The 25,589-nt window shown below is 39.0% G+C and overlaps 1 protein-coding gene across 3 annotated transcripts in view; it reads right to left on the reverse strand.

Moving 5' to 3' along the window:
- LOC136375803 (serine protease inhibitor Kazal-type 1-like) overlaps window positions 1-25,589 on the reverse strand; it is a 104,546-nt gene that overhangs the window by 26,623 nt on the left and 52,334 nt on the right. For 2 of the 3 annotated variants that reach the window (XM_066341570.1, XM_066341569.1), the window contains 2 exons: window positions 9,396-9,505; window positions 8,283-8,665 (listed from right to left, as the gene is read on the reverse strand). The exons of the other annotated variant lie outside the window; for it this stretch is intronic. In XM_066341570.1, the coding sequence (XP_066197667.1) occupies window positions 8,551-8,665; window positions 9,396-9,505 (225 nt within the window). In that variant the 3' untranslated portion in view covers window positions 8,283-8,550. Of the gene's footprint in view, window positions 1-8,282; window positions 8,666-9,395; window positions 9,506-25,589 lie in introns of those variants that run through there. 3 annotated transcript variants of the gene reach the window in all.

Below are 25,589 nucleotides of genomic sequence, written 5' to 3' on the forward strand. Positions count from 1 at the left end.
TTAGGATGCTTAAGGATCTCAGAGCAACAATGGATGGACTTAAGGAGCACCTAAAGAAATTGCAACCATCGAAAAGGACACTGAAATCAGAAAAAAGAATCAATCAGAAATGACAATTAGCATATCAGAAATGAATACTACACAGGAAGGAATCAAAAACAGGTGTATGAAGCAGAGGATCAAATTAGAGGACAAGACAAATAAAAACACATAAACAGAGCAGCAAAAAGAAAAGAGGCTCAAAAAGTCTGAGGAAACTAGAAGAGAACTCTGTGACAATATGGAGAGAAATACCATCTGCATCATAGGTGTTCCTGAAGGAAGAGAGATAGAACAAGGGATAGAGACCTGTTTGAAGATATCGTAGCAGAAAACATTCCTAAATTGATGAAGGAAAAGGACACAAAGTTCAAGAAGCACAGAGAGTCCCAGTAAAGAGAAACCCAATGAGGCCTACATCAAGACACATCATAATTAAAATACCAAAATTAAGAGATAAAGAAAGAAATACTAAAAGCAGCAAGAGAAAAGAAGTCAATTACCTATAGAGGAGCCCCCATAAGGATGACATCCAACATTTTAACAGAAACACGTAAGGCCAAAAAGGAATGGCAAGAAATATTCAAAGTAATGCAAAAAAAGAGCCTACAACCAAGACTTTTTTATCCATCAAGACTGTCGTTTAAAATTGCAGGAGAAATAAAAGCTTCCCAGAAAAAAAAAAAAAAAAAAAAAACCTCAAGGAATTTATTACAATCAGACAAGTACTGAGGAAATGTTAAGGGGCTTGCCGTAAAAAGAACAAAGGAAAAAATAAATAGAAAGAAAGAGCATTTTAGATTTAAAGAATAAAATGGAAATAAACAACTACATATCAAAAATAACCTTAAATGTAAATGGATTAAATGCTCCAAACAAAAGACATAGGGTAGCTACATGGATAAGAAGAAAGGACTTGTACATATACCGTTGACAAGAAACCCACCTCAAAACAAAGGATACACGTAGACTGAGAATAAAGGGATGGAAAAAAGTATTTCATGCAAACAGAAAGGAAAAAGAATGCTGAGGTAGCAATAATAATCTCTGACAAATTAAATTTTAAAACAAATGCTAGAGTAAGAGATAATGGCTACCACATAATGATAAAAGGAGCTTTACAACCGGAAGATATAACTATTATAAATATATATGTGCCTAATATAGGAGCACCTAAATATATAAAAGAGATTTTCATGGAGAAAAAGGGTGAGATCAACAGCAATACCATAATAGCAGGGGATTTTAATACCCCACTAATATCAATGGATAGAACCTCTCCAGACAGAAAATTAACAAAGAAACAGCAGCCTTTAATGTCACTTTAGATCAACTGGATTTAATAGATATCTTCAGAACCTTTCACCCCAAAGCAGTAGAATATACATTTTATTCAAGTGCTCAAGATACAATCTCTAGGGTAAACCACACTTAGGACACAAAACAAGTCTTAATAAATTTAAGAAGATTGAAATCATATCAAACCCCTTCTCTGATCAAAACAGTATAAAACTAGAAATCAACTACAAGAAAAACTGAAAAACATTCAATAACTTGGAAACTAAATAGCATGCTATTAAATAATGAGAGGATTAAAAATGAGATCAAGGAGGAAACCAAAAACTTCCTTGAAACAAATGAAAATGGACATACAACAACTCAAAATTTATGGGACACAGCAAAAGCAGTCCTGAGAGGGAAGTTCATAGCAATACAGGCATAACATGAGCAAGAAAAAGCTCAAATTAACAAGTTAACCTTGCACCTAAGAGAACTGGAAAAAAAACAGCAAGTAAAGCCCAGAGGAAGTAGAAGGAAGGAAATAATAAAGATCAGAGTGGAAATAAATGACATAAAGGCAAAAAAAAAAAAAAAAAAAAAAAGAAAGAAAGAAAAGAAAAGAATAAACAAACCAGAAGATCAATGAAACCAAGAGCTGGTTGTTTGAAAAGGTAAACAAAATTGATGAACCTTTAACCAGACTCACCAAGAAAAAAAGAGGGCTCAAATAAATACAATTAAAAATTAGCATGGAGAGGTAACACTGACACAGCAGAAATTCAAAGGATTGTAAGAAAATACTATGAAGTACTGTAGGCCCAAAATGGGACACTCTAGATAAAATGGATAAATTCCTTGAAAATATAATCATTCAAACATCATTCTGGAAGAATCAGAAAACCTAAACAGACCTATTATAATAAAAGAGATGGAAATAGTTTTCAAAAAACTTCCAACAAACAAAAGTACTGGACCTGAGGGCTTCACGGGCGAATTTTACCAAATATTCAAAGAAGAACTAACTCCTATCCTTCTCAAGCTATTTCAAAAAATTCAAGAGGAGAGAAAACTTCCAAATTCCTTTTATGAGGCGAAAATAATCCTCATTCCAAAACTAGGCAAAGATACTACAAAGAAAGAAAAGTATAGGTCAATATCCTTGATGAACTTAGATGCTAAAATTCGCAGCCATAGATGAGCAAATGGAATCCCGCAACATCATGATCTAGTGCAGGGGTCCCCAAACTACGGCCCACGGGCCACATGCGGCCCCCTGAGGCCATTTATTCAGCCCCAGCTGCACTTCCGGAAGGGGCACCTCTTTCATTGGTGGTAAGTGAGAGGAGCATAGTTCCCATTGAAATACTAGTCAGTTTGTTGATTTAAATTTACTTGTTCTTTATTTTAAATATTGTATTTGTTCCCGTTTTGTTTTTTTACTTTAAAATAAGATATGTGCAGTGTGCATAGGGATTTGTTCATAGTTGTTTTTTTTATAGTCTGGCCCTCCAACGGTCTGAGGGACGGTGAACTGGCCCCCTGTGTAAAAAGTTTGGGGACCCCTGATCTAGTGGGACTTACTCTGGCGAGGCAAGGCTAGTACAGTATTTGCAAATCAATCAACATGATTCATCACATAAACAAAAGGAAGGACAAAAACCACATGATAATAACAATAGATGCAGAGAGGCATTTGATAAAATCCAGCACACATTTATGATAAAAATTCTCAGCAAAATGGGAATACAGGGAACATACCTGAACATTATAAAGGCCATTTATGACAAACCCACAGCTAACATCATACGCACTGGGCAAAAATTAAAAGCAATCCCCTTAAGAACAGAAACAAGGCTGGGGTGCCTCCTTTCACCACTCTTATTCAACATAGTCCTGGAAGTCCTAGCCACAGCAATCAGACAAGAAGAAGAAATAAAACGCATCCAAATTGAAAAAGAAAAGTAAAACTTGTATTATTTGCTGATAACTTGTAACTGTACCTAGAAAACCCTAAAGTCTCAGTCAAAAAACTACTGGACGTAGTAAATGAATTCAATGAGGTTTTAGGATATAAAATCAATATTCAGAAGTCAGTGGCATTTATATACACCAACAATGAACTGTCTAAAAGAGAAATTAAGGAAACAATCACCTTCACTATTGTAACCAAATAAATAAAGTACCTCGGTGTAAATTTAACAAAGGAGGTTAAAGACCTATACTCAGAAAATGATAAAACACTGATAAAAAAAAATCAAGGAACATACAAACAAGTAGAAGCAAATACTGTGTTCATGAATAGGAAGAATACACATCATTAAAATGTCTATAGTATTCAAAGCAATATATAAATTAAATGCAATTCCTATTAAAATACCAATAGCATACTTCAAAGATATAGAATAAATAGTCCAAAAATTTATATGGAACCATAAAAGAACACAAATAGCCTCAGCAATCTTGAAAAGGAAAAACAAGGGGGGGGGGGGGTATCACACTTCTTGATATCAAGTCATACTACAAGGCCACTGTACTCAAAACTGCTTGGTACTGGCATAAGAACAGGCATACAGATCAATGGAACAGAACATAAAACACAGAAATAATCCCACACCATATGGCCAATTGATATTTCACAAAGGAGGTAAGAGCATACAATGGAGTAAAGACAATCTCTTTAACAAATGGTGCTGGGAAAATTGGACAAATACATGCAAAAACAATGAAACTAGACCAACTTATATTATTCACAAAAATAAACTCAAAATGGATAAAAGACTGGAATGTAAGTCATGAAACCATGATCACCTTGGAAGAAAACATAGGCAGTAAGATATCCAACATCTCCCACAGCGATATATTTGCTGATTTAACTCCAAGGACAAGTGAAATAAAGGACAGGATGGACAAATGGGACTAAGGCAAACTAAATAGATTTTGCACAGCTAAAAACAACATAAACAGAATAGACAACCCACACAATGGGAGAACATAATCGCCAACACGTCTGATAAGGGGTTAATAACCAAAATATATAAAGAACTTGTAAAACTCAACATCAGGAAAGTAAACAATCCAATCAAAAATTAGGCAGAAGAACTGAATAGACACTTCTCCAAAAAGGATATAGAGATGGCCAATGGGCATATGAAAAAATGTTCAACATCACTAATCATTAGAGAAATGCAAATTAAAACCACAATGAGATATCACCTCACACCTGTCAGAATGGCGCTCATTAACAAAACAACACAAGTGCTGACAAGGGTGTGGAGAAAAGGGAACCCTCCTGCACTGCTGGTGGGAATGCAGACTGATGCAGCCACTTTGTAAAACAGCATGGAGATTCCTCAAAAAATTAAAAATCAAACTGCCTTTTGACCCAGCTATCCCACTTCTAGGAATATATTCTAAGAATAACAAAGCACTGATTCAAAAGAAGAAATGCACCTCCATGTTTATTGCAGAATTGTTTACAATAGCCAAGATCTGGAAACAGCCCAAGTGTCCAACAGTAGACGACTGGATTAAAAAGCAGTGGTACATATACACAATGGAAAACTACGTGGTCACGAAATAGAAGGAAATCTTACCATCTGCAACAACATGGATGGACCTGGAGTCTATTATGTTAAATGAAATTAACCAGGCAGAAAAAGAAAAATATCATATGTCCTCACTCATATGAGGAATCCAATGAACAGTGATCTGAGGAACGGAAGAGAGGCAGAGAAGGGGTTAAAGAGTCCAGAGAGAAAGCAGTCAAAGGGAAAGGAATGAGGGAGCAGATCAAAGAAAGGAAAGACATTAAGGAAAATATATACACATAACACAGAGAGATAGAGGGCAGGATAGTAAATCATGGATGGAAGGGGGGTCGGTGGAGAAGAGATAGTTAAAGGAGGTGTCGAAAAGAACACTGTGGAGAGGAGGAAGGGAGATATATTCGGGGGAACACTTGTAACTGTGTAAACACAACAAATTAAAATCAATTAAAAGCGGGGAGGCTATGCATGTGTGGAGGCAGAGAGTTTATGGGAAAGCTCTCCTCCCTCTGCTTAATATTGCTATAAACCTAATCGTTTTTTTTAGAAAATAAAATACCCTTAAAAAAAGAAAGATGTCAAAACCACCCAATGTTACATTTTAAAGAAACCCAATGTAAGGGGAGGAAAAAATATACATTGTAATGAAAATGAATGAAATAGAGAATAGGAAACAATAGTGTACAGTTTGTCCTTGGAAGATATCAATAAAACTAACAAATCTTTAGCTGGAGTGACAAAAGAATAATTGAGCAGAAGTTTTCTCATGTCAGAAATGAAAGCTAAGCTACTGCTCCTACCTCACAGAAATGAGTCAGCTTAAAGGGCTTATGAAGGGCAAATGTGTGTTAACAAATTAGATAAATGAAAATCATTTTAGAAAGACAAAAAACAAATGAAAATAACTGAACATAAATGGAATATATAAATAGATCTGCAACGAGTAATGATATTAAACTAGTAATTTAAAAATATCCTTCTAAGACAAGCACAGGTCAAGGGACTTCATGGTGAATCCTTCCAAAAATCCAGAGTATAATGACCACCGATTCTTCAAAAACGCTGTTAGAATATTTTAAAAATAGAGAATACTTTTTATTTTATTTTCTGAAGCCTATATGACCCTGATATGTAAACTAGACCAAAATATCACAAGAACAGAAATACCCTTTAAAAACATTTCTTATCAATTTAGATGAAACTTTCCAACAAAATACTAGTTAAACAAATCCAACAACATACACACACACACACACACACACACACACACACACACACACACAAATTATTAACTTGGCCTGATAGGGTATATGACAGAAATTCATGGTTGAGAACATCATCCAAAAATCAGCTAATGCAATATGCCATATTAATAGAACAGAGAATGAGAGAAAATCATCTCAAGAGATACAGAAAGCTTTTAACTAATGCCATTTAATGATTTTTTAAATGTTACAATTAAAAAAAGACGAGGGGACTGTATCATCCCAAGAAAGATATGCAACAATCCCCAAAGTTAACTTCATATGAAGTGGTGCAACAATGAATGCTCCTCTTCTCACACTGAGAAGATATCGAACAACGTTAGATGATGTTAACTAGTCAATATATCAATACCTCTGCGGTTCCCACAAGTATGTATAGAGTACTGACCATGAACCTGAACAACGCTACATTGTTGTCTTCAAATATTAATTCTACATTTGTATAGTAAAATTAATTCTAAGTGGGCATGTGGCCTTCCAGTTGAGCATCATTCTCAGAGGTAGAGAGGAATGGACCAACATCTGGCCTGGACACTGAAACGAAAGACTTGAGTGGTGGATGGAAGATTACTTCCAGCCTAGACCTGTCCATCCACCTTGGAACCATTACATGAAAAAGAGAAAATCACAAATGAAGGTCCTTGACTCTTCTTTCTCTGTTCTGTTCATTTAGTCTGTATCCTGACAAGTACAATCCTCTTGACCAAACCTCTGGGCAGAAACTGCCTTTCTTGGAAAGTTGATCTCAGCCTGTTGATAATGACACTAAGAGCTAGGACTACCTGAGTCCATTGTAGCAGCCCCCATAGGCTTCTCCTGAGCAGGAGCCAATGTTGTGGCTGGATGCCATCTTGTGGTTCTTATTGTGATTGTTCAGTGTGGTTGGGGAAAGAAACACACAAAACAACAGGGAAGTTAGAGGAAAAAAATTTTTTATTCACAGGTCCTGGAGGGTACAAGGCACGCCTGAAGACCATACATACAGCAGGTAGGTAGAGAAAAGAGGACAGAGCATAGACCTGGGTTCCGAATTTATTCGAATCTGAGAGTGAGGTGCTTAGATTTTTGTAGTTTCATTCTTTCTGGGTAAATTTAAGGATAAGAGTGGGACTTAGAGGTTCAGGCTGTTTCGCTCAGCAGTAGGGCGTCAGACTAGCATGTGGAAATCCTGGGTTAGATTCCTGGTCAGGGCAGAGATGAGAAGCACCCATCTTCTTCTCGACCCTTCCCCCTCTCCTTCCTCTCTGTCTCTCTCTTTCCACCTCAGCTAGGGCTCCATTGGAGCATAGTTGGCCCGGGCGTTGAGGATGGCTCCATGACCTCTGCCTCAGACACTTAGAATGGCTTCAGCTGCAATGAAACAATATCCCAGATGGGTAGACATTACCCCCTGGGGGGGCATGCCAGGTGGATCCCAGTGGGGTGCAAGTAGGAGTCTGTCTGACTGCCTCCCAACTTCAGAGAAATACAAAGAAAAAAAAAATAGTGGGACTTAGGGCATCGGAAGGGCAAAGTAGGGTCACTCAAATGGTCAGTTAATTAGATTACCCAAAGCTTTTAAAAAGCAGAGCTGAGGTTAGGGGCTGCCTGATTCCTTAACTAGTTTTGTTGGTAGCTGTGTCCCAAATCTGGCAATATGGGTATTCAAGGTGGATGTCTTTGAAACGGATGCCTCAGCAATAAAAAGTTTAATGCAGCTACTTACACCACAACATATTAGGCTAAAATTTTCTATTCAGTCTTTGTGTAACCTAAGTGCTAGTTCAAATTTTAGGCACCAGGCTTTTCTGCAAAAGATTCTGCTTCAGCAGAACCGGGACAATCTTCATTATCTATGCTTTTTACATACACTGTAGGTGGGTCCAGACACATGGCTGCAACTGGCATCGCCTCATTGGGTCTCTGTGACTCCACTGAGCAACCTCATTGACAACAGTTTTCTTAATAACCAAGTAGCATGTGACATGTTTACTGAGAAAAGTATTTAATGATCAAGGAATGCCTTAGATATCAGGTGTAAACATATAATTAGTAGTTTTCTTAGGTTGTGACAGAAAGTTAAAAATTTGGAATTACAGAATTTGGGAGTGCAGTAACCTAATTCTAACAGTCCATCTAGCTTCCACAGCAAACCTAATGTACTCATTCAGGAGTTTTTGGCACTATTTCTATTGAAGGGACTGATATTCTATAGAATCCGACCACTGAGAAGGAGTAAGGAGGAGTCATATGAATGTATGGAGCCACATGGCGAAGATCAGCGTGGGCCATTGTGTTTAAATGTGAATTTACCATAACTTTCTCTGTCAAGAAAAAGAAATATTAATACAGAGCAATATGTCATGCTCCCTGATTGTGCTTCTGGTACCCTTGAGGCTGAACATGTGAACAAGTCTTAAGGCAGATATTTTGTTGTCACTTCACGCAGCTGTTTCCAGCAGCTCTGCAGAATCCAAATGTGGGTTTGTTCGTCCTGTGGACAATATTCTCCTGCATGAGCCATTATGTTGAAAAGTAATTTTCCCATGACTTTTTCTGTGTAGAGAGAAAAACATATTAAAAGAAAGCAGTATGTCATGCCCCCTAATTGTGTCCCAAGTGCTCCCTGAACTGAGCATATGAACAAGGCCCAAGGCAGAGAGCCCAGGCGGCCCCTCAGGCAGCTGTCACAGCAGTGCCCCGGGCCCTGCACGGGACCCTTGTCCTGGTGCGGGCATATCCTCAGGCCTGATGCACTATGGGGACCCAGCCCACACCTGAGGAATGAGTGGGTGGAGAGTGTGGTTGATTCCAGCGTCTCCCACTTTACATGCAGTCCTAGTAACTGGAAACAGTTATAGTAAATCAAGGAATGTTAATTGATTTTAATATTTGAAATCAAGTCATCATCATACACAGGTGAGGCTAGCCTACGTTGAGAAGTTTGCATTCCAGGGTGGAGGTGAAGGATACAGGCTCAAGCTTTCATAGAATGCAGTAGTTGTTTACTGTGTACAGCAGGTCCTTAAATAACGTTGTTTTGTTCAAAGATTTGCTATAACCTTGATGAGATGTTGCAGGAACTTAACTCTTATTTATATCAATTAACCTATGGCAAAATTGGTTTTATTATATGTTATTTTCCTTACTGTTGCAGAATCTATGAAAGACATGATGTGAGGACTTAATATACCTGGTAACTAGATTAGGAGCAAAACAGAAGTTTCTAGTACATGACACTATTTCAGTAAGTAAAAAGAGTAAATATTGACTATAGCACGCTTACCTGTTTGCCTTACAAAATGTGCAGAGATTACTATAGGTCACTCCATTGGATGCACAGACTGGGCTATGGTTTTTAGGGCATCCAAATGTTGGGTTTTTGTTACATGCAGTCTGTAAAATGCAGACAACAAAGAAATAATCATAGAGGTATATATCTAAAACTATGACCTAATATGTTATTATAAAATGCTGCACATTAAAAAATATGATAATTTATATGAGATTATCATGGGCTCATAATAAAACAAACATCCCTGTAATCAGAAACAAAATGTAAACATAAAACATGTTTATGAACTTAGCCTTCCCTATCAGGTATTTCCCGCCAATTCTATTTCCCTCTCATCTCAGAGGAGATCATTACACTCAGTTTTCTATTTATCATTGACTTTCTTCTCTTTATATTAATAGAATCTATACAGTTATTAATAAAATTATGTATTACTTAACTTTCGATAGTTTTAAAATATATATGTATAATCATGAACGATTCTGGTTTCTTCTATATATTTAGTAAGTATAGATTACTTTCAATGAAAACTTTTATAATTACTTTTTGAAATAATATAAATTGACAATTTTTAACACATTAATGATAAATTACAGTTAACCTAATCTAAATCGATCATAGCTGGTAAAGGAGACTGTCAAAATTTTGCTGTATTTTTATACACTGCTGTGCTTTCCATACCAATTTTATTTTAGTTATGATTTTAGAGAGGAGAGAGAGAGAAAGTGAGAGAAACGGTGGTGTGAGTAGCTAGAAGCATTACCTTGTAGTAGTAGCTTTTTTATTTTTTATTTATTTTTTGGCAAGAGAGACAAAGATAGAAAGAGACAGAGAGAGGGACAGATAGAGACAGGCAGACAGAAAGGGAGAGGGATGAGAAGTATCAACTCTTTGTTTCAGTGCCTTAACTGTTCATTGATTACTTTCTCATATGTGCCTTGACCTGGGAGCTATAGCAGAGGAAGTGATCCCTTGCTCAAGCCAGCAACCTTGGGCTCAAGCCAGCAACCATGGTATCATGTCTATGATCACATGCTCAAGCCAGTGACCACGTGCTCAAGCTGGTCAGCCCATGCTCATGCTAGATGAGCCCATGCTCCAGCTGGCGACCTGGGGGTTTAAAACTGGGTTTTTTGCATCCCAGGCCAAAGTCCAGTGTTCTATCCACTGCATAACCATCTGGTCTGGGAGTTGCTTCTGTTTTTTTTTTTTGTTTGTTTGTTTGTTTTTTGACAGAGTCAGAGAGGAGGCAGAGAGAGAGACAGATAGGGACTGACAGACAAGAAGGGAGAGAGATGAGAAGCATCAATTCTTCGTTGCAGCTTCTTTGCCTCCTTAGTTATTCATTGATTGCTTTCTCATATGTGCCTTGACCTGGGAGCTATAACAGAGTGATTGACTCCTTGCTCAAGCCAGTGACCTTGAGCTCAAGCCATCAATGTTGGGCTTAAGCCAGCGACCTCTGGGCTCAAGCCAGTGACCATTGGGTCATGTGTATGATCCCACACTCAAGTCAGCGACCCTGTACTCAAGCTGGTGAGCCCACCCTCAGGCCGGATGAGCTGGCGCTCAAGAGGGGGACTTGCAGTTTAGAACCTGGGTCGTCTGCCTCCCAGTCTGATGCTTTATCCTCCGCAGCACCTCCTGGTCAGGCTGGCAGTTGCTTTCACGTTTAAGGGAAATTACTGATCACAAGAATTAGGGGATCAAGGAATGTGCAGATACTCCAGGACTTTCAGCCTTTTGTCTAGTGCATTTTCACCAATGAATTAAAGTTGGTTTTGTATCTCATTTGCATAATTGACAACTTTCTTTGACTTGTCATTTGCTTTTCTGATGTTCCTGTTTAAAAAAAAATCAAATGCTTCTTTTTCTTATCGCTTCATATTCATTTTGAAATAACCCCTAATTTTTGTGAGCGATATATATACAAACCTGTCTGTGGCTAGTCTTATTCACACAGTATTTAAATTGGACTTCTTGCCAAGTCATCATATACATAATTTTATTGAACATTAAAGGATTTACTTAGTGGTGTATACATATAAATTAACTTAAATACACTTATAAATGGATATTTAACTTGCTTCAGAGTTCTGTGATTTGGTCTCATGAAAAGGAACATAAACCCTAAAACGGGTAGTCAACCTTTTTATTACCTACTGCCCACTTTTGTATCTCTGTTAGTAGTAAAATTTTCTAACTGCCCACCAGTTCCACAGTAATGGTGATTTATAAAGTAGGGAAGTAACTTTATAAAATTTATAAAGCAGAGTTACAACAAGTTAAAGCATATAATAATAATTACTTACCAAGTACTTTATGTCGAATTTTAGCTAAGTTTGGCAAAATAAATCGTTATAAAACATTTACTATACTTAAATGTATCTTTTTTGTTTATACTTGGGTTGCTCTACTACCACAAACTATGAGCTGGAACACCCACTAGTGGGCGTTATGTTCCAGGTTGACTACCACTGCCCTAAAATGATCATGATAGCTTATTCTTGAAAACCTAGAGGCTGACAGCTGGGCTTCAGGTCTTAGCTCTGGGGCATAATAGGTAAGGGACCTTGACAATTGCATATATGATCTGATTCTAAGTTATCTCATTTATGAAGAGGATTATAAATAAAATCATTGCTTGAAATTGTTAATTGCTTAAAAGTGCCTGACATGTTATATGTACCACATAAGCATAGAACAAAGAACTAGAAAGTGACAGAAGCATTTTGTAGTAGCTAAAGAAAACCTGTAATGTGAAAGGGCAGTGTCACTTATTCACAGACTGTCAGCAAGTAGAATAGAGCAGAAGTTTAAAAGCTTTTTATCAACTAGGATTTTGGGGGAGTCAAGGTTGATTTGGTATTTGAAAACTAAGAAATGGAACTCACTACAATAACAGAATAAAAGAGAAAATCCTATGACCATCTCAATAGACAGCTATTCTAGATTAAAAAAATTTTTTTTGATGACGAAAAATGACAGGAGACACTCAGTTGGCTGAAGGACATCAGGAGAGATACCATACGGAAAAATCCATGCTGTGGATTTGATTGCTTTTCCTTAAGATGAGGAGATTTCAGTGTGATGAGAAAAGGAGAAAGAAAAAGCAAAAAGGAAAGAGTGGTTACCAATGAAAAAGAAAAGTAAAATTGTCTCTATTAGCAAATGTCCTCTGCAGAACTGCCTAAGTCATATATGTATTTTAAAAAGCAGTAAACAAAAAGAGGAACACAATAGCAATATATAATAGCAAAAATAATGAAAACTGAAATTTTATCAATTTTTTTTCTCAACAGTTCTACTGAGGTGTAATTGATATACAATAAACTCCACATACCTAAAGTGTACAGTCTGATAAACGTGACATATGTATACACCCATGGAACTATCATCACATTCAAGATAGTGAACATAGCCATCACATCCAAAGTTTCTTCCTCTCCCATCCTTCCTCTCTCCCCAGGCAACTGATGATCTGTTGTCTCTCTGGATTACTTCGCTTTTTCTAAAATTTTACAAAGATGGAATATACCGTATGTTTTCTGGTTTGCCTGTCATTCCCCATAATTATTTCGAGGACCATGTGGTGCCTGTCAGTACTTCCTTGTTCCTTATTGCTGAGTAATATCCATTCTGTGGCTAGGCCATAATTTGTTTATCCCTTTGCTTGTTCATGAACACTCACAATGTTCTGCTACATGAGCCAGGCACCAATAAGGCAGAATGTGTCAGACTTTTACAAAACTTTTATTTTAAATTTATTGATTGATTTTAGGAAGTGAGAGAGAGAAAAACATTTATCTTCCTGTATGTGCCCTAACGGGAATCAAACGCACAATCTTGGCGTATCAGGGCGATGCTCTAACCACGAAGCATTTGAGCCAGGGCAGAACGTAGGATTTACCCAGGTGTGTAGTTAGTCCATGTGAGCAGGATGAAATCAGAGAAGAAAAGAAGACAGGCAGGTATGTATATTCATGGAAGTAGTTAAAATGATTGCCTGTGAAAGTAAAATTGAGTAAGAAGGAAGAAAAGACATTAGTCAGGGAAGGACTTTGAAAAAGTGGAAAGGTGAATATTTTAGAGATCCAGCTGTGGGATCAGAGCATCACTGGGGTTGGCGTAGAGGTGGAAGTGAGCTGGAAATATAGGAAGCTTTGTCAGAAACTTAGATACTTGAAATTGAAATCATAGAGAGATTGCAGTCTTTTGAAACTGACACTGTCTGGGGTGTAACCATATGTTTATCTTCACATTTTGTGCTAGAGAAAAAAACAACCTTTGTTAAAGCAAACACTTAGTCACACAAGACTGAACTTCAGTCATATGGAAAAAAGTTTCCTGGTAATATCAACAAAACTTAGATTCTTGTCCAAGAGAACTTGGTAAGAAGTTGGCTATTAAATGGAATATAAGATGTTGATTTTTTGCTCCCTTTGTGATTTCCACCCATCATCCATATCTCACAGATTGGAGGAGATCTAGAGTTGTATCCAGCTGAGGATGCTGTATCCCAGAGCTCAGGTGATATTTGAGAACAGTCAGTCTTCATCAGGGTTCATCTCGGGTATTTAAGTCCTCCATTTTTTATCATTATGTTTACAGAGAAAAGTAATTTAATATGAGGGATTTGTGAGTTCATGCCTAGAAGTGCATTATCAAAAGAGTACTGAATATAATTCCAGGTAGCATTTAAAAATCCTCAGACTATCTGCATTTATTCAATGAATAAATGGTGGTGATATTGCAGAAGTCTTTAGGACAACAATAAGGCAAATTTGGCTTTGAGTTATAGCCACTAAATATTCATTTAAGAACTTAATATTGATATATCCAAACAATCAAATTCCTACCTCAATTAAGAAGATGAATTTTGGCCCTGGCCAGTTGGCTTAGCGGTAGAGCATCGGCCTAGCGTGCGGAGGACCCGGGTTCGATTCCCGGCCAGGGCACACAGGAGAAGCGCCCGTTTGCTTCTCCACCCCTCCGCCGTGCTTTCCTCTCTGTCTCTCTCTTCCCCTCCCGCAGCCAAGGCTCCATTGGAGCAAAGATGGCCCGGGCGCTGGGGATGGCTCTGTGGCCTCTGCCTCAGGCGCTAGAGTGGCTCTGGTCGCAACATGGCAACGCCCAGGATGGGCAGAGCATCGCCCCCTGGTGGGCAGAGTGTCGCCCCTGGTGGGCGTGCCGGGTGGATCCCGGTCGGGCGCATGCGGGAGTCTGACTGTCTCTCCCTGTTTCCAGCTTCAGAAAAATGAAAAAAAAAAAAAAAAAAAGAAGAAGAATTTTAGTAAAATTCTGAAAGAAGGAAAAGAGAAAAATATGTGTATATGGAGAATATATTTTGTGCAATAGAGCCAGGAAGATCAAGGCCTGAGGTGGAAGTAGGTGTGAGTGTTGAAGGAGCAAAGTGAGCAGAAAACAGCAGGAAATGTGGGAAGAGAGGGTAGTGGGAAGGTCCATTGTGAGGATGTTGACTTTGACTCTGAGACAAGAGAACAATGGAGGGTTTTGGACAGAGAAATAATGTCATCTGACTTTTATTTTAACAGGCTCCCTCTGGCAGTTGTGCTGACAGTAGACTGAAGAGAGACGGGGTTGAGAGCAGGGAGTTAGTTAGGAGGCCACTGCAACGGTCAGGCAGAGATGAGTAGGACTTGGGCCATGGTAGCAGCATGAAGAGATGAGAAATGGGCTCGGACTTTGCTGATGAGTTGGATGATTCAAGCATGCCTTCTACTGGTGTTCTGAAAACTGAGAGCAGATAATGACCATTTCTAAGAGGGGGAAGACTGCTGGGGAGAAATCTCAGTTGTGACCATGTTGAGTTTGAGATGTCTGTCAGTCTCTACTGTGGAAAACCTTCTTCAAGCTAAATATTGCCTGTCTCTCTTAACATAGAAATTCAGTTCAGTGTTATAATAATGTTCACAAAGACTCTGCCCCTTGACTTGTTCTTGTCAAAGATGCTGACCATGCAGTCACATGAAGTCACTGTCCTACTATCCTATGCAAAGGCTTTCCACTGAATTTAGATACAATCTAAATTGCTCACCACAATCTCCAAGACCCGTCCTATACACCCTAGCTGCCCATCTTACCTGGTAACACCCTTCTTCATTCAGTAACACCCCCTCTTTATTCAGTAACACCCTTCTTCATTCAGTAACACCCCCTCTTCATTCAGTAACACCCCCCTCTTCATTCAGTAACACCCCCTCTTTATTCAGTAACACCCCCCTCTTTATTCAGTAACACCCCCTCTTCATTCATTATGCTCCTTCTACAAGGACCATATTCCCTCTCTTGAGCATACCAGGGTCATTTTGGTCTTATGGACTTGGTGTCGCTATTCTCTTTTTCTGGAATACTCTGCCCACTGTTTCTCTTCTGTACCAGCAGCTCTGTGCTCATTCAGATTGCAGCCCTCCTGTTACCTTAGAAAGTTCTTTTGTAATCATTATCATTATCTTCTTAGTTCTCCTCTTCCTCTGAAATTGTTCCTTCATTTATATACACATTCATTGTCTCCACCTCCCCTCCCTCACAAGGTGTCTTTTCTGACTAGTTTACCATTGCATTCTCAGCACCTAAAACAGTGTCTGGCACAAATTAGGCACTCAGTATGTATCTGTGAAATAAGTTTGTAGAAGTAAGTAGAAAAGGCTGAGGTGCAGAGAGAAAACCCTATTCTCTCTTATAAAAAATATGTCATTTTGTTGGCTACAATTTTGCCTCCATTGATTAATGCATTTTATGTTATAATAGATCTTACAAATTGCAGAGTATTTCATTTGGGATTTTGTGTTAACACAAATCAATAGGCGAGACCATCTTCATTTCACATTATGAAAGACAAAGAAAATAATGTAGTTTCCTCCCAACTTTCAGAAGTCTTAAACATCTTTGAAGAGGCTCTGCAATTCATTCAATTATAGACATGTCCTAACTTTTTTTTTTTTTTGTATTTTTCTGAAGTTGGAAACAGGGAGGCAGTTAGACTCCTGCATGTGCCCAACCTGGATCTTCCCGGCATGCCCACGAAGGGGGCAATGCTCTGCCCATCTGGGGTGTTGCTCTGTTGCAACCAGAGCCATTCTAGTGCCTGAGGCAGAGGCCATGGAGCCATCCTCAGCGCCCGGGCCAACTTTGGTCCAATGGAGCCTTGGCTGCGGGAGAGGAAGAGAGAGACAAAGAAGAAGGAGAGGGGGAGGGGTGGAGAAGCAGATGGGCGCTTCTCCTGTGTGCCCTGGCCGAGAATCAAACCCGGGACTCCTGCACGCCAGGAGGATGCTCTACCACTGAGCCAACCAGCCAGGGCATGTCCTAACTTTCAGAATGTAAATCCATATGGCCTACGATTTGTGATTGTAAGACTGAAATGGGCCACATGTTAGAATTCAAGTTCCCTAATCCCTCTTCTAGAGATTTTCGTTCTTTTGCATAAAGAGGAGGCCACGTGTTTATAATTTTAATAAACACTCATTAGTTTTTCACCTTTGAAAGATTTACTTAATTATACTTACCTCAAGAAGTCATGTATCTTAAACTTCTAATCAACCCCCCCAACAAAACAAAGAAAGAGTATTTTAATAAAGACATTTTTTTTTGCATTGATTGAAATATTTATGATAGGAAAATACATTAAATTTTATATTATCAAACCCAATTTAAGCCAGTTTTTTTACTGTGATTGAATAATTGGCCAGTGAATAAAAACTTTTTAATAAAAGATTCTTAGAGTTGGAAGAATTCTTCTACATCTTATATTCCACAGAAGGCTTTATCTGGTCACCTAGGAACTGAGAGCCCTCATTGAGAAGACTCTAATTGGTTGTAGAATCCACTGCAAAATAAGTTTGCCATAAAAGCCACAGGAATGTGTAGCTCAGGCAGACTCAGCATCTTCCATAATGTTTAAATGAAAATGTTCCACCATGTTCCCTTTAATAAAAAGACAGAGGAAAAAAAGATGTGATTACAAACAGCACTGAAAATTACTTGTGTATTACACTAAGTTCTTCCAACTAAGGAGCACAGTGTACAAAGGCTGTGCCCCTCTTTCCACTGCAACTGGGCCTCATGTGCTCCCCAACCCTGCACGCTACCCCCAACTGGGGCTGCTTGACCCTTACATGCTCAGCCCTGACGCAGTCCTGGAGCCCACCCAGTCTTGAGAGAGGAGGGGATTAGAGACTGATTGAGTGGTTTCCTAGAAGTAGAAGCCATTTTGGGGATTAAAATATAGGAAACACCCATGAGAGCAAATGAGGCAGGAGGGAGGATGGCTGGCTGAGCTTTTGAACACAACCCCCTTCAGAGTGAGGATATATCAAGGGAGATTGGGTGGAAGGGTCCTGGGACGTGCTCCCTTAAAGAAGGTTTGGGGTCAGTCATAGAGGCAGGAGACAAGGTGGACCATCTGCCCTTCCAAGTATGAACAGGCCCATTCTGATGGATTTCCAATTTGGTAGTCAGTAGGGTTTTGCTCAGTTATGCTCCCTGTAGCTTGAAGCTACATCACAGAGATTATCAGTTACCATATGGGCTTCTGAAATCAATTAGTAATTCTTAGTATTTAAATTGTTAATTATATGATTGCAGAATATCCATGAATGTTAAATTGAGGGGTCAGACAGAAAACTACTTGAAGGATGACAAATTCCAGGAAAGGTCCCCGTGCATTTCTGTGGCAGTTACCCAGCTAGTTCAGTTATTTTTCAGACATACTGGGCCTAGGCCATCAGAAACTGGCTTTTCCTATCATTCTGTGATGCTTTCTTCAGTATTTTGGGAGAGCCGATATATACTTTATATTCTTACATTATTTTACTGCAGAAAACGCAAGGATTGGGATAAGATTGACTATTGGTTCCGCAGACTGGATCATATTCTCTGGTGCAACCATATGTGTCATTCTTAGAAAAATCGCAGACTGGTGGCTAAACATAAAGAATGATATAAAATTTGTTAGATAATGCTTTTTAAATACTATGTTCTTTATTCATAACACAAGAATACCATACATCAAAATGGAATAAAATATGCTATATTGAGGTTTAGAAACAAGCAAACCACTGAGACATAAAATATTACTGAAATATTTTTTCACCCCCAATATAACTTTTAAGGGGCAGAGAAGTGTGTGAGTGTGTTTCTGTGATGCAGCCACTCTGCGCTCACTGCTCCTTACCCTGCTCACATTTCCCCTTGGTTCTCACCCCAAGGAATCATAACACTGCTGTGTTCATAATGTTCTTACCTGTCTCAGTGGTTTCACTGCTGGGGAATCTTTACTTTCAGAATATCGCCACATATGTATGTATTCATATAGACTAGTATTTGAATAATCTACTTGGTTAGTGATGGCAGTATTGGTAATTAACATAAGTAAACAATGTTGTATACATTCTTATATGACAAGCTTTTAAAATTTCTTTGTAACCTTTATCTCCTTAGATGTGTAGAACTGTAGTTTTTTTTTTGCTATTATATAATCTGCTCTGGAAATATATGAAAATTAACTTTTTTCATGTTTAAGTGGAAAAACATTTTTAGTCCTCTTGTTTTGCTAGGATAAAGAATACTACTTTAAATACACTGTAAGCTTTACATGGTGCTTGAATATAACAAGTATACCCAATAATGGAATCTTTGAATAATGGAATATTTCTATCAATTATAAATTTCAAATGTTTTTACATGGCTGGCTAAATTTTATTCCTTTAACGTAGTGTAATAATAATATTGCTTTTACAATTGTTTTTGAAGGATCATTCTGTTGTACATTTTTAATTAAAATTTGGTATAAAAATTATAATATATAAAATTTAAAGTTCATCTTTTTCAACTTCCAAGTGAGTCATTATTAACTTACCTTTCTGTGTCTGGGTTTCGAACGTGAAAAACCAGTTTCTGTAACAAGCACACAAAAGAAATTGGAAAGTATTTGAAGAAGATGGGAAAAGAATCAGAGTCTCTAGTGTGAAGAACCTATCTCTTTTAGAAGCAAAATACTATGCAAACTGCCTACACTGCAAGTTCTGAGGTGAGTCTTCTGTGAAAGTATGAATACAGTAAGTTCACAAAATAGCTCCAAATCCGGAATCATCATTACAAATTATCCTCACTCTGTGCAAAGTAATTTTATATATAGTGCACTCTTCGTGAAGATACTGTAGTTCTTCATATTGCTATTATGAATGAGGCATGATAGTCACAGAATACCATGCCTTGCTTAATGCCACTTCATATTCCTTGCATATAGTCACGTGACATGAAGAAATTAATCACTACGTAATAAATTAGTACGCAGTTCTAATATCAGGGATCTGTTCTACACCACACACCTACTTTTCCCTAAATGTCACCTGTCTTCTTGTGCTTAAAGCAAGGTTAGTTGTCAGGAAAGGGATCAATGAGCTCTCACCTTACACAGAGCTTGACTTTAGCAGACTCACAACTTGCGAACATCAAATCAGACCGTCTAGGAATATCCGATATAGCAAATATAGTTACTCCCTACACTCTGCTTTTAGCAACTTTGAAATCTGATCACCAAAAATGAAAAATATTAGGTCAATGTCTTAGTCATTAATGACCCAAAAGCTAAATTCCACAGCTCATTCTAGCCCCCTCTCTGTCTCCATCTCTAGTGCAGGAAATGAGAAAGCATTCCACCCATGCATCTTTTTAAAAGGTATTTGGAACGTTCTCCCTTTCATTAGGCCAGTGTACCTACAATTACAAATCCAGTACAAGGAGCTGCTCCCCATCCAGATCACAGTAATCGTCTCCTGCATTTTCTAAGATGTGTGACTCGCCTCATCCAGAACCGAAAAAGGTACTCACCAGAATGAAGAGGAAACTCCAAGGCAATGAAGAAAATCACCTTGATCAACAGTGACAAGAAAGACATTTTATCAAGTCTGTAGAAGAAACCCAAAAGGAATATTTATAGTACATGACACAGAGACAAGTCGCCAACTTCTAAACAACAGTTTCTTACAAGTGAAGGACCTGCTCCACTCCCCTAGATTCCAGGTTATATTGGACATCTGCCTTTTTCTTCCCCAACACACAGGGTCAAGAAGACATTGATAGATGAACAGAAGGCCTCGTAGAAACTAGAGAAAAAAATCAGGACTCATTGTCGGCAAACTTAAGAAGGGAATGACCATTCCCAACTCATGGCTTGGCCCTCAGAGACCTGATCTCATTTCAGGGAATACACACATTGGAATCTCAGTTTGCCTCCGACTCTAGAGACAGTTCAGGAAGGACTAACGGGAGCGGTCCTCACAGCACTGCTGCACACCAGGGCCACCCGGAGACTCCCCACCTGCCCTTCCTGAAACAGAGATGGCATGGAGACTGACCTGCTGCTTTGGAGACCGTGCCTCTTTGTTCACTCTTCCTTCTCAACCACCTCCTCCCAGCTGAGGAGCCTCCTTTATCAGCCTGCTGGTGAGGAGCTTGATGGGGGATAGATGGCTCATGATATCATGAGACACAGAGGTCCTCTGTGTTCTGTCTGGAGGCTGTAATAGAGCTTGTGAACAATACCGCACAAATAGTTCTCAATAGGTCTTTCCTCAGCAGGAGCTTTGGGACAATCTTATCTGGTATACCCAGAAGTAGGCAGTAAGATTAAAGTGAGGCAGTGCTTTGAATCCCTAAGATAAGGAAGTGATGTGAAAAAGATTTTCAAGCTCCAGAGTTGGAAAGGAGAATAAAATGAAGAAAGAGAATAAATTTTGGAAAACTCTAATTAGTTGCATTTGTAGGCCCTCAATATTTTGTAACTCTAGAAACAGAATAGACTTTGGGAATTTGGGTGTTTATTAGACTTTTTAAATTTTGAAAAAAATGGAGATTGTCTTAAAATTTTAAGAACTAGAACAGAGAGTTATCAGGTTCTTTTTAATTGACTTCCTCCCATGGGAACATCTCCTAAAGCCATAATACAAATTCACTACCAGGAACATTCAACAGCCAGAGAGAAATGTCGGGCAGCCAACCGTGGACCGTGGGCTGGAGGACAGTGTGAAAATATTAGGTCAGAAGAGAAAGAAGGCTCAGGAGTGAAGTTGAATTCACAAAGGATAACACCCTAAATTATATACTGAATAATATGATCTGAGGAATAAATAAAGAAAACAAGATGAAGTCAGTATAGCTAAGCTGACTCAAAATAGAGTCTGTGTGGTCAAGCTAAGAAAACTAGTTCAAAGCAAATGGGCTGAAACAGGAGAAATAGATTTCAATTTAATTGGCCTGAGGACTCAAACTCTTCAACTTTTCAGTGTTGCACCAATGCCTGCAGATATATAAATTCTCATAGACAACTCTCTGAAAGACTTAGGAAAGATTGAAGAACTTAGGAAGGAATATTCTTGTGTTCAGAGTGACATCTGTTAGAACACCAAACATGTGCAATGTTTTATTTTGAAACAATCTGGAGGCTAAGCCCACAGGATTGATTCTTTTCTAGATGTACCATTCATTATAAGAACTCTTAACATTGCTATTTCTTTTGAAAAACTCAGTGTGTTACCTAGCATTGTTTCTGATTTGCAAATCTTAAGACCCTTGAGTAAAAGTGTCATATTTAAATTTTGCAAAGCCTCTGATTCCTTTATGCTGAGACAGCAGATACCACTTATAGAATGTACAACACCAAGATTAAACAATGTAAACTATAGGCTTTGGTGATTATGATGTGTCACTGTAGTTCCATCAGTAGTAACAAATGTACCAGCCCAGTGCAGGATATTGATAATACTGTAGGCTATCCATGGGTGGTGGCAAGGGGATATACGGCAAATCTCTGTACCCTTTTCTTAACTTTTTATGAACATAAAACTGCAGGGGAAATAAAGTTTCAACTTTTTAAAAAGACTAAAATGCCTAACTAAGTGGTAATGCAGTGGATAGAGCATCAGCCTTGGATGGTGAGGACACAGGGTCAAATTTTCAAGGTTACTGGCTTGAGCACAGGCTCATCTGGCTCATCCAGCTTGAGCACTGGCTATCCAACTTGAAAGTGGCCTAACCAGCTTGTGCCTGGGTCTCTGGGTTGAGCGTGGAATCATAGACATGACCACATGGTCACTGGCTTCACCTTAAAGTTGCTGCCTTGAGTTCAAAGATCACTGGCTTGAGTCCAAGGTTACTGGCTTGAGTAAAGAGGTCACTCGCTTTGCTGTAGCCCCCAGTCAAGGCACATATGAGAAAGTAATCAATGAACAACTAAGGTGCCAGAACGAAGAATTGATACTTCTCATCTCTCTCTCATTTCCTGTCTGTATGCCCCTGTGTATCCCTCTCATTGTTTCTGTTTCTCTCTCACTAAAGGAAAATAAATAAATAATAGAAATGACTAAGTAATACCATTTTAAAAAATGGACTGATGTCCTGAAAAGATATTTCTTCACTAAGAGATTCAAGTGAATTATAAGCACATCAAAACAAGATTATCAGTAGTACACAGGTGAATTCAATCCAAAAGCACAATGAGATACTTTCAGACTCACTTGATTTCCAAACACATAGAAAGTGTAATACAAAGAGTCAACCCATTAGATAAACTTTGGGCTTTTTTTGACAATGATGTGTCAGTGTAGGTTCATAACAAATGTACAACTCTGGTAGGGAGTGTTAAGAATGAGGGAGGCAGGGATTCCCCAAGGTGCCAGCAGAGTAGGAAGACATACAAACTGCCACCTCATGGGACCAAACTGGATTACAAATTACTTTAAGAACAATCATCTAGAAAAACTAACTTTGGACTAAAAGAACACGACTCAAAAACTAAGGAGCACTGAAGAATTCACACCGAGCCTGGTAGGAAGTGCAGGGATGTGGTTGGGGCTCCCCTGCTTCGAGTAACAAGGAGTGGCTGAGTGTCCACAGGGTTTCTAATTGTGGGCAGGGAGACCCTGAGAGGTGGGAGTCCTCAGTCCCAGGACCAGAACCACAGCCTAGAAACCCAGAAACTGAAGGAGCAGCCTGATAGTATTGAGTTCAGAGAAGAGAGGGATTTCTGTCTGTAGGAAATGGCTATCAAAGAACTTGTAGCCTTAAAGGGCCAGTGCAGAAAATATCACTTACATCCACTTGCCTGGGGCTCCAGAGGTAAGGAGGGCTGAGAGGACTGCTGTTGTATAAAAAGAGTGGAGAGATCAAGGCACGAGTATACAAACAGTGATGGGGAGAAGAATGCCTGAGCTGAGTCATTCTCCAATAGTGAAGCGGCCATAGCTAGGAGGAGGGTCACTCTCTCCGTCCAGTACAAGCGGAGCATAGTGCCAATTTACCCACCTCCAAAAAGCTCTCTAGCTCCAATCAGTGTGAGATGCCGCTCAGATAGGAGGAACAAAAAGGAAGGGGAGTGACTCAGATCTCCTGGGAGACCTGAGCAATACCTCCCCTTTTTTTTTTTCTTTTTTAAATCTTTTTTTTCTTTTTTTCTTTATTCATTTTTAGAGAGGAGAGAGAGAGGGAGAGAGACAGAGAGAAGGGGGGAGGAGCTGGAAGCATCAACTCCCATATGTGCCTTGACCAGGCAAGCCCAGGGTTTTGAACCGGCGACCTCAGCATTTCCAGGTCGACGCATTATCCACTGCGCCACCACAGGTCAGGCAATACCTCCCCTTTCTGATATGGAGAATGCACCCTGCCCCCATAGAGTAACTGGGCAGAAAACACCTTCTGGTTAACAGAGATCACACATACCACATTCGTGGAGAGAGTTTCAACTGGAGCCAAAGAGCAAGGTAAGCCCTCCACCCCCATCCTAGACACGGAACTTCCCTGCTGTGCTCAGCAAACAAACATCAGGGAAATTAATACTTTTAAGCAGCTCAACTTAAGGAGAATGAAAATCCAAGCAACCAAGAGGCTGAGGGATAAAGCCCTGGAGGAGGGGCCGCATTCCATATACTAGGGGTTGGGAACCTTTTTGGCTAGAGAGCCATGAACACCACATATTTTAAAATGTAATTTCATGAGAGCCATACAATATGTTTAACACTAAATACAAGTAAATGTGTGCAATTTATGTAAGACCAACACTTGTAAAGTACAATAAGTCTGAATTCTTTTTAATAACATTGTTATGCTGTTGCTAACCAATGACGAATACAATACTTCTTACAATTAATGCAACTTCTGGAACTGCATGATTTTGATACATGGTGAGGTTAAGCTTCATGCAGGCGTTGAGACTTCCATCTGTTAAATGTGATTGTAGGTTGGTCTTAACGTTTTTTTGATATGAGAAAGACTGATCGCATGCATACGTAGAGCCAACATTGTCAGTACAGCAATACTCACATGCTGCAGTGTGTGGTATGTGACGGGAAGTGCTTTCCAAGTTTTGACAATCAGCTTATCCACAGGTTGAAGTGCTTTCATTTCTCCCCACTTGTGTTTACTCGCCAACTCTGCTTGCTGTCGTGCAAGTCTTTCCAAATCTTCATTCAGTGACTTAAACTTATTCACCCACATGTCTGAGGCCTTAAGGTCAGCAGCTTTTAGCTCAAAATCTCTGACAGAAACACCAGGGATGTAATTCAGGTCGGTGCTGTCCACTGCACACTCGTGTGGATGGGTGATGAACTTAAAAAGATGAGTGTGCTCACAAAATTCTCCAAAGCACACTTTGAATGACTACAGGAGATTAGATGTGAAGCCCGCTAGCTGCTGGAGATCAAGATGTTGAGTAGGGTCACTTGCTGTGCATGCATCTTTAAACTCTCCCAGTTTTTCAAAGTGTAGTAAACGACCTGTTTCAATGTCAGCAATGAAGAGTTTCAGCTTGTTTTCAAATGCAAACACTGCTTGTTGAAGGGATAAGACTGTATTTCCAACACCTTGCATTTTCACATTGAGCTGGTTCAGATGTTTAGTCATGTCCACAAGATCATAGAACTTCAGGAGCCACTCAGGGTTAGCTAACTCAGGATGCTCAACATTTTTCATTTCAAGAAAAGTCTAGATTTTGCTCAGACAAGCTGTAAAACGGCTGAGCACCTTTTCTCTTGACAAGCAATGCACATTGCTGTGCAGAAGCAGACCAGGATAATTATTCCCAACTTCATCCAGCAGTGTTTTAAACTGGTGATCATTAAAGCTCAGACAACAATCAAGTTGACCACCCGAATGACCAGCGACATCACC

Source organism: Saccopteryx leptura, chromosome 6 (assembly GCF_036850995.1).
Source record: "Saccopteryx leptura isolate mSacLep1 chromosome 6, mSacLep1_pri_phased_curated, whole genome shotgun sequence".
NCBI classification, from domain to species: Eukaryota; Metazoa; Chordata; class Mammalia; order Chiroptera; family Emballonuridae; genus Saccopteryx; species Saccopteryx leptura.